The sequence below is a fragment of the Seriola lalandi genome, unplaced genomic scaffold, assembly GCF_002814215.2.
Source record: "Seriola lalandi dorsalis isolate HSWRI2012SDOR001 ecotype SW California unplaced genomic scaffold, Sedor1 jcf7180002054912, whole genome shotgun sequence".
Taxonomy (NCBI): domain Eukaryota; kingdom Metazoa; phylum Chordata; class Actinopteri; order Carangiformes; family Carangidae; genus Seriola; species Seriola lalandi.
This window is the reverse complement of record NW_019525464.1, coordinates 803,348-813,552: the sequence shown is the minus strand read 5'-3', so window position 1 is coordinate 813,552 and position 10,205 is coordinate 803,348. Positions and strand designations below refer to the sequence as shown.

Genomic DNA, 10,205 nt, shown 5'->3' with positions numbered 1-10,205 from the left:
GGGGTGGGGGGGTGGGGCGCAGCACAACAAGCTCCATTTACACATCCAGGAGACGCAAAGCACATTCACTTGAATTGAAAGTCATGTTTGAGAAATTTAAGTCACATTTTCCTCCTATTAGCTCCATTTCGGTCTCCACCTGTTTCTGTGCGTCTGTCGTTCATATTAAACATTGTCGTTTGATCCCCTGTTCAAATAAAAACTATTGATTTGTGCAGCTTTAATGTAAACTGTGCACTCTGGCTGGAGGATGTATCCCAAACACGAGCTGACATCAGTGAAAAAGTTGTATCCTGGATACCTTTGACTGAGAGTCTGAAAACACCTGAAACGACACGCGTGAACCCGCAGCGTTCAGCCGACACCAAACCACAGCAAAGTGAACCCTCCGCAGTCCACAGGGATTATTTCTCCTAATCTCCGTCTATATTTACAATGGAGTGTATCTCAAAGAGCCGCGGTTCACTTTAACAACAGTCATGCAGCTGCGATACGATCACAGGATTAGTCATAATTTCATCTCCTGTCCGCCGCAGATTTAAACCGTGACCTCCGAACTGTAGCTGTGACGTTGGCTGAAACTCAGAGCAACAGGAACGACCATCTGACGGAGCAGCGCTTACGTAACAGCACCCACGTTATGGCAGCCTGCGATTAAAAACTCAGGAAAATGAGAGCAGAACCAGAAGGGATGGACGGGGTGAATGAAAAGGGACAGCAACAGATAAAAAAAAAAAAGGGCGATCAAGCCATTTGGCTGCAGGCGATGACTCTTCCAAGAAACCCAGCAGAGCTCTTATTGGCTTAGTTGTGTCATCCAGGATCTTGTCAGGGTTTCCTCCTCCGTAAACACCGCAACAACTTCTCCACCAATCCTCAGCAAAGAAAAACTACAGGCTCTGCTGTCACTGATGTAGGGCCAGTTCTCAGGCAGTAAAATAAAAACACACCAAACAAGATGTGACTGATTAATTGTTGGAAGGTTGGAAGATTTTTACAGTAAATACACTATTTAATGAAAAACATGAAGCGCTAAACCTCGTCACGTCGAAGCAGCTCTCAGCAGGAGACGCGCTTAACGAGAGGAAGATAGAAAATATACAAACAGCAGCTCTCAGCACAGCTGTGCAACCACGACTGTCAGGGAAGCAAACGATCACTGCACTCTGGACAAACGGATGAGATGCTGTGTCGATTGTATCTATAAGTTTGTGTTTGCACGTCGTCTACCTCGCTGACCTGCATTAGACATCGTGTAACATCATGTTTCTGCGAACGCGGCCGTGTATCAGAGTGTGCGGCGAGGAAAGCAGCAGAATCTGAGCAAATGACAACAACGGCAGAAAGTTCTGAAGAGAGGGCGAAACCATCAGAAAGACGGTGTGTGAGCACCAGATACAAACAAAACTCCCTGCTGGTTCACCTGGTAGAGCACGTGGTCATGTCATCCCATCGCTCTCTCTCTCGCTCTCACTACAACACCTCCACAGGACGACGCCTTTAACATCTAGAATACAGAAACCATGGCTCAGAGTATTTGAACAAAGCTGTTTGTTTCTCCTTAAAAAGCTAATTTATTTGGCACCAGAAGAGGGAATCTCCCAAATCATTAAAGAAATGCAAATATTCATATCAGGTTTTATAGCCACTCACCCCACACGTGGATAAAGAGGAGAGAGCAGACTTATTCTAACAAGCACATCACTGATTCTCTACGGCGAAATTACCCATGACCGCACCAACTGCTGCAAACAGGTCGTGGCCTGAGAAGTCAAAAAAACCTCCGGTAACATGGCGTGAAGCAAAGTGTAAATCTGCATTGTCATCACAAAGCTGCACACGACAAAAACAAAGACACTCATCGCGTCTCGTCACCTGGAGCGACGGGGACACAAAATGACACGGGACACATTTCCATATTTCCCTCATTAAGCGGGAATCTGGGAGCGTGAGTGATCGGACAGGGCAGGCGACAGTTGTGAAGGCGGCTGAAAGGTGCTTCACACCCGGAGCGGGGTGATCCCGGCATTATCGGGGTTTAAGAGAGTCACCGCCTCCTCCTCTCTTCAGACTGGCTGAGAGGGGCCGAGCCCATTGTGGCTCCAGACAATAACAGAGATGGCAGCTGGGCTGGATAATACCGTCAGCCAGATTAACCGGGCTCTGCCGGGGCTTTGTTCCACTCCTGCGACATATTCAATTACACGCGCGGCGCGTGACGCTTGAGTGTTCAAACTTCAAATCATGAACCTTCCTTTCAAAACACGGACACTCAGGAGGAACCACACATCCGCACAGCGCAGAGCGAAAACCTAATGCATTTTAATAGTTAATGAAGGCGGGCCTCTCCCAGCGTTTAACACTTCTTCCAAACGAGCCAAACAAAGCCTGGAAGCAGTAGCAGCGTTCCCGGACTGCACCGGAGCTAAGTCCCGGCTCAGACCACCCACCCTCACATGCCTCCGACGTGCAGGATTCGTGCTGTTTACATACAACAAATTATGGCTGACCACAGAGGCAGCCACTGAGCGGCGGGCCCTCGGGGGCCTCGGAGCTTTCTCTTCTGTGTGGTAGCAGCTTCCTTAATGTAAGAGCCCTGAGCTCGTTAATTACTTAGAGACTGTCCAGGAAGTAGGCTAATGCAGTTAGACAAGAGGGTTTGTCTATAGGCTACACTTTGACCTATTGGTTCTGAAATCCACTATCAATAATTCACCCTGACAGGTTGAGTGGCCAGTGAATATTTCCATGTGTTACAGAATAGGAAATAACACATTTCACACACACACACACACACACACACACACACACACACACACACACACACACACACACACACACACTTCTCAGAAGAGAAACATCTCTGATTTGCACCGAACTGGTCGGAGGGTTGGGTCATGGACCGAGGGGAAGAACCTGTTCAATTTTGGGGCAGATCGGATCATTTCCTATAAATTAGATTTTATCTTTCTATGGTCTGTGGTGTGTGTTGTTTGATTGGTGGAGGTCTGCACACTCTGAGCGCACTGACTTTATTACTGTGTGTGTATTTTATATCTGTCTTAGACGTGTGTGATGCTATTCTGTTGTTGGTCAAGAACATTAACTGCCATTAAAAGCTCTTTTCTGCTGCGGCTCAATAAGCAAAATACAAGAAGGAAGGTTTAGTCCCTGGTTCTATCCGGGCCGTCCCTCGGGCGAGCTTAAGGGGAAAGGGTGATCAGGCTTTTGCGGTAGCTGCCCCACAACTGTGGAACAGTTTACCTCTTTTAATCAAGTGTTCCCCCTGTGGACATTTTAAAGACTAATCTTAAAACCTACGTTTTTGTTGGCTTTTGAGCATCCCTAAGGTTTTCATCTTCCACTTTTATCCCTTGTTTTTTTTTTATTTAGCTGCTCCATGTTCAGACCGTGCGATAGTTAATGCATCACGTTTGAGCTGTTTCCATGTTGTGTGTTTTTCCTCGTATATTATTCTACAGCACTTTGGTCAACCCTGCTGGTTTTCTTTAAACCTGCTTCATAAATCAACTTTTAATTTGATTTTTTTCCTCTTGAAAGAGAAATTTCTCTGAAGATGAAAATGCTTCAGACTTGCTTCTTTTCATTTCTTCTGGAGCCTCTAAACGTACACAACATGTGAACAAAGCAGCCACACACACACACACACACACACACACACACACACACACACGCGCACACACACGCGCACACACACACAATAAAAATATGAAATGAATTGGCTACATCCGCTGAAAACACAATCGTATGGCCGGTGCAATATCCTGTCCGTCTCACCCCCAAACAGCCCTTTCAAAAAAGCCGCTGCCTTAAACAAACATTGCTCTGACTTCATTTCATAAATTCTTTAAACTCGAGGGTTTTCTCTCAATTATTCATGCTTCAAGAGCATCCGACGGCCGCATTGCAGCATTCTCTTTGAAAGATCACCGCCTAAAATAACAATGTCTTCACTCCGCATAGTAGAGAAGAACCGTACACATCCCATCCACTGGCATGCAAGCTCCTCTCCATGCTTTGGTGTACAGTTTTAATGGACCTCGAGCAAAAGCTCCATCTCCTAATCCCCGTCTCTCACACACACACACACACACACACACACACACACACACACACACACACACACACACACACACACACACACACACGTAGACACGGGTCTCAATAAAATATTGAGGGCCCTTTCCCTGGTATGAAATCATCTGGATAAGGCGGTGGCCGCTTGCTCTTCTCTCCAGCCGGCAGATGTCGGGAAACACAAACACAGAGCGAGCGTCTTGGCTGTTGTGACAATCTCATAAAGGTCGGAGCGACCTGAGCAATAACCGAGGTTTTAAACTGCTGCTTCCTGCTCAGAGATGTCTGTAATTCTGTTGATTACAAACCAAAGATGCTAAAGAGTTTTCTAGGATTTTGTGTTGCTTAAAAAGAACAATCTCACAATTTGGGAAATCTGCATTTGCCGAAGAGTTAAGATCGACGACTTAACAATTAAAACTCCCATGACAATTTCCTGTGAGGCAGTGTGTCTTATACATGACTGCTGTCTAAAAAAGAAAAAACACAACTGACTGTCTTGACTCTAATACTAATATTTCTTTAAGTGTATCAGCCTGTCTAGACAAATGAAATGAACCACATGACGTAAGCCTGCTGCTGTTGTTGTAGCTGGATCTTCAGGCACATGTCAACATGACTTTGAATGATCTTGTGTTTTCAATAATGGGACTTTAAAGATGTTGCGTACATTTACTCTGCACTAAAAACTAAAGACGACTGAGCTGCTGAGGTTGTGACTCCTAAACGATTTTTATCACTGCCGACAACGAGGTTATGTTTTCACTCAGGTCTGTTTGTTTGTTTGTTTGTTTGTTTGTTTACGAGTCAGCGAACCGAGTCAAGTGAACCGATTTGCACCGAACTCGGTGGAGGGATGGGGCATGGACCGGGGAAGAACTCATTAAAGTTTGGGGCAGATCCGGATCATTTTCATTAAATTATATTTCTTCCTATGGAGTCTGGCGTGTGTTGTTTGACACTGGCCTCGGAGGAGGTCTGCTCACTCCGAGCGCCGTGCTACTTTATTTCATTAGTGTCTGTATTTTAGACCTACTTGTGTGACATCTGTGTTTGACATGTGCTATGCTATGCTGTTGCTATGCCGTTGCTATGCTGTTGCTATGCCGTTGCAATCAGTTAACTTATGACTGTAATTGCTCAAGAAAGGACATTAATTGCCCCTAAAATGTCTTTTCTACTGCTGTTCAATGAGTAAAATGCTAAATGTCAAGAAGGAGGTTTATTTTGTTTATTTTGATGAAGCTAGGCTAACAGTTTCCCCTTGCTGTCAACGCTTGTGTTAAGCTAGGCTAAACATGCTGCTTCAGACCTCTCTCTGTGCTGGACACCGAACTCATTAATTTGATATCGATCCTCCGCGAGTTTCACAGCAAACGAAACGATTCCCCAAAACTGTTCTGCTCACTGGAAAGAGGTTTATGTGACGGATGAGATCAACGCATCCATGTTCTTATGCAACACAGTCGACCAAACAAACACAGATCGTAACACTCCCGATATTAGAACCATCATATTACATCTCGGGTTAGTCACAGCACAGAATACTTCCACCTACAGCACAAAAGGCCCGTGTGTGACCTTTGACTTTAACTGCTGTTATGAGCCGAGCGGTAGCGGTCACGTGACCAGTGCTGCAGATTTACCGGAGAAGAAGTTCTTGGCTCTCAGGTAGCTGACGCTCAGCCGGAGGATGGAGAGCTTGTCCAAACTGGCGGTGACCTCCTCGGGGAAAGGCAGCAGGCTCGCCAGCCGCTCCAGCTCTCCATTCAGACGGTCTCTGTGCCGTTTGGACGGGTTGGATTTGGCCCCTTCAGCCGGTGGCTGCTTCACCCTGATCAACACGATGGATAAAGAAGTCACAACACAAACACCGGCAATCAAAACTAATAGAAAACGTGATCTCTTCAGCTTCCTCTCATTTTGTCTGATTTTATTCTCACACATTTTGGGTTTTACTTTAACAATATGGTGGAACTACACTAAATTTGGGATTCAAATATTAAATCCTGCTTTACCAGAGTTTTGGTGACTTGAGGATTATTACAGCATCAAAGTGAGAAAGTGTATTTCTAAAGGTCATAACCTTTTTGTGATTTGCACTTTCCATAAGAATGATACAGTACAACTGTGAATTAGCATTTTATTTGTTGTTTCTGTTGTGTGAATGCTGAACTACATTTTGGGGAGATGTGTGAAAGTAATGTATAATAATATTATGTAAATATTTCACTCAGAATAAATATAATAAAGTTTGTTTATATTTTACCCAGGCCTACCAGGCGTCTGTCAATGTTTGTGTTGATGTATTTCGTTCATGTTTTTCCTCATGAAACAAAAACGACTTCTACAAGGCAACAATAACATGTTTTAAAAATTAGTTTTTTAAATGATTAAAGTGTTTAAGTTGGTACATTTTGATTATATAATAATAATAATAATAATAATAATAGGTAAAATTGAAAAAAATAAATACTTATAAATAAATACAAAATATTGTGCATCACAATGTGAAACCACTTTAGTGACGACTGTAGTCTGAAAGACTTAAATACAAATAATTTCAAATGATAAAAACTGATATCGATTTAAAAACAACAAAGAAAAAAAAGAAACATATCTTAAATAAACACCAAACACGGGCGGAGGCTGGTTTTTATAGTTAAACCCTGAACTTTGCTCCGTTCAGGAGGGTTTTTAAATCAAGAAAATAATCTCTAAAACAAATAACGACCTATGATACACACGCTTTAGTCGAACCACACACACACACACACACACACACACACACACACACACACACACACACACACACACACACACACACAAAGCCTGAAAGAACAACAGCTGACATTTGTGCGTGCGATTTACGTCATGGAACAAAATATGTTTCATGTTCACTGAGCCACAGATTTTATTTTCAGTGTAAATTAAAACAAAATCTGAACTCGCAGCTCAAACACATAAAGCACATTTATGTTCATTTGATGAAGAATTCAACAATATTCTCAGTGTGATCCTGACACTGAGGCCTGTGTTTGAGTCTCTGCAGCTCGACACACAATTACTGCTGAGTCGATGTATTAAATGTAGAAAATGAAAGCGATCAGGTACATTTGTAGAGATCGTGTCCGTCTTATTTATCTATATTTTCTGAATCCATCTGTTATCGTTATTGTTGCTGGATACTTACTTTCCATTCACTCTATTGACCATTTGCTCCTTCAATTTATTTACAGGTTATTTATGCTAACATGTTGACATCTGAGTCAACAATGGGATATTCTATTAACACTGCAGACGATACACGGCCTATAAATCTAACTAACATAAATCAACAGGATAAAGTGACAAGATACTGGACAGCTTTACGTCTTCAGCCAATATTTAAAACTAAATCAGATCTAACCCGAACTCAGTTCTTCATTTTCAGGGGTCACAATCCTAAATGGTTTGGCTCCACTGGTCTGTTCAGTCTATACACTCACACACTTGGTTATGTAACATGTTTTCATGGCTACACCCAGATGCTGACATAATATAAATGTGGTTGTGTGTGTCCTACTTCCCAATCTTGTTTGTTTCATACAATAAACAATAAAACAACACAAAGGACTTTTTTTTTTTTTTTTTTTTAAACATTAACTAAAAAGGTAAAATCCTTCTAATTAAAGGTTTAATTTATGAATTCAAAGTGAAAATACAGGTTAGTTTTACTGCTGTTGACTGATGTAAACAACCTTTGAACTGAGTCGTGTGGGTTCATACACGGTTCAGATGTTTGTGCATCAAAAGTTACAGACATTTTTCCACAAACAGAGAACACGGGTAACGTGACGGCGACACGGGTCGACAGTCTTACAGCGAGGCTGCCATGACTGTTCGTAACTCATACACACTGACGCGTTTTATCACTGAGCATGAGTCTGGATGGATGGAGATCTGTTTATACTGCACATCAGTGATGTCACTGAGCCCGACCGGCGCTGCTGCTCTTTCCTGTCGTGTGCTTGTGTGTGTGTGTGTTGACTGCCACAGTAAAATTATTATTCTCATTCTAATCAATAATATATTATAAACTGATGAGGTTTGAATCAGGATTGGTTTATTGGGATGTAAATATTGTAAATGTCTTAATGGATAATTTAACTAAACCTTGATTTACAAGGAAATTAAGCTGGAACCAGATAAACTGATGATCAGTTTAGTTGTGTGTGTGTGTGTGTGTGTGTGTGTGTGTGTGTGTGTGTGTGTGTGTCCCAAATCTGATCCCCTGAGTCAAATTTCAGCATCTGTGTGTCTCACACTCTTGCGTCTGTCTCAGCACAAGGAGGATTATTCAGGATTGTTTCGTGAGTCCTACATTTGCAGGAGCTGAGCCTCCTTTTTAGGAATTATCATGCACTGCTGATCAGCATTAAAATTCTCACAGATTAAAACATGTTCAGAGGAAACGGTCTCGCTCACCGCCTGCGACATGTACCTATCACAGGTTAATTCGTGAGTTACATGCATGAAGAATTACTCCATTATTAGCGAAGCCAAACCTACAGCAGTGATTTGACACACATACAGTGGGAGTCGCAGGTCAGTGTGATGACGTTCTCATCATGTGTAGCAGCAGTTTGGAGCTTTTCCAAAGTCAGTCACATAAGATCACGTCAAAGCAGATTTAGATTCTTTATCTATTTGTCTTTTACTTACATTTATGACACAGATTTCTGAATCACTGGCAGGGAAATGGTGTCGGTTTGATGCTATGGTGTCACAGCTAAACAGTTAATGTAAGGCTGTATAAAAACATCAGGTTTCTTATCTTTAATTTAGATCTCAGCTGATCTCAGCTCAGGATTTAAATGTTTGTGTAAAAAAAAAAAAAAGCCTAAATAGAGCCAGGAAACTGTTTCCAAAACATTTTTCCATATTAGGATGTTATTCTATTGAATACATAATTTTGTTAAGGCAATATTAATTATCACAAATTAATCAAAACAGCCTGATGAGAGAAAAAACTGTCAGTCTGATCCTCTGAAGGGCGTTTAGACAGAAAATGGCGTAACACCATGTAGGCTATGAAAGTCAGTGAGTCAGTAAAATTAATTATTTTTTTAAAAAAAAAACATACATTTAATTGTGCGATCTTTTCGTTCATTTTAAAAATAGCTTAATTAATAAAAAAAATCAAAGGAGGAAGTGCTGAAGGTTAAAATCATGCCGGTGATGCTGCAGGCCTGCTGTAATCCGCAGCTTTAAAACGACCCTGCAAGAACATTTCCGCCCCGTTCAGGCCTCGAACCTCCCGAAGCACCTTAGAAATGCATAGAAATATTCAGCAGCTCACACGTGCATTAAAATCAATTTGCGTCGAGAATAAAATTTTAACCTTTAAAATTAAAATCTCTTTTCTAAATCGATGAAGAAATTAGTTTCCGTTCGTGTTCCGGCTTCAGGTGCATTTGGACGAATCACATTTCAAACAGGTCGATTTTATGCTTTAATTTTAATTTTTCAGTTGATAGCACCGGAAGTGGCATTAAAAAAATATTTAAAAAAAAAAACAAACAAACTAAAATGAACTTACGCTCTCTGAACTGGTTTTCTCCTCTTGCGTCCTGCATACATGACGGCTCCTCTTATATAAGCCTCGGACGAATCCCTCACAAACACACACCGCTTCTTTCTGCGCTACATGTAAACCACCAAGAAATATTCTGCTGTAATCCTCCACATCAACACTGTTGACACATTATTAAAAACAAACAAACAAACAAAAAAAAAAAACTGAAAATACTGGCAACTTGTGTCGAGCAGGATGTTTTGTTTTTCCTTGTTTTTCCACTTCGGATCAAAAAATCAAAACCTGAAGAAAAAAAAAAAGAAAAAAGAAGTGACGCAGCAGAATGTGATCTGCGACAAAAAAGGATTACTTGTAAAAATAAGCTCGCACTTGTCCCATCGGCTTCATGGAAAGATGAACTTGCTCCAAGTAAAAAGGCGATGTTGTGTTTTCATCCTCATGAAGAAAACAAAAAGAGGATGATTATGATTGAAGAGGCGCAGTCCGCTCAGAAACCCTCCTCATGTTTCCTCCTCTTCATCAACACAAC

General features: G+C 41.8%; 1 protein-coding gene across 1 annotated transcript in view; it reads right to left on the bottom strand.

The window, feature by feature from the left end:
- LOC111673147 (aryl hydrocarbon receptor-like) overlaps positions 1-9,720 on the bottom strand; it is a 42,109-nt gene extending 32,389 nt beyond the window's left edge. The window contains exons 1-2 of the mRNA XM_023430818.2: positions 9,680-9,720; positions 5,745-5,932 (exon numbers count right to left, since the gene is read on the bottom strand). Coding sequence (XP_023286586.1) covers positions 5,745-5,932; positions 9,680-9,720 — 229 coding nt within the window. The remainder of the gene's footprint in view (positions 1-5,744; positions 5,933-9,679) is intronic.
- Positions 9,721-10,205: the final 485 nt, after the last annotated feature.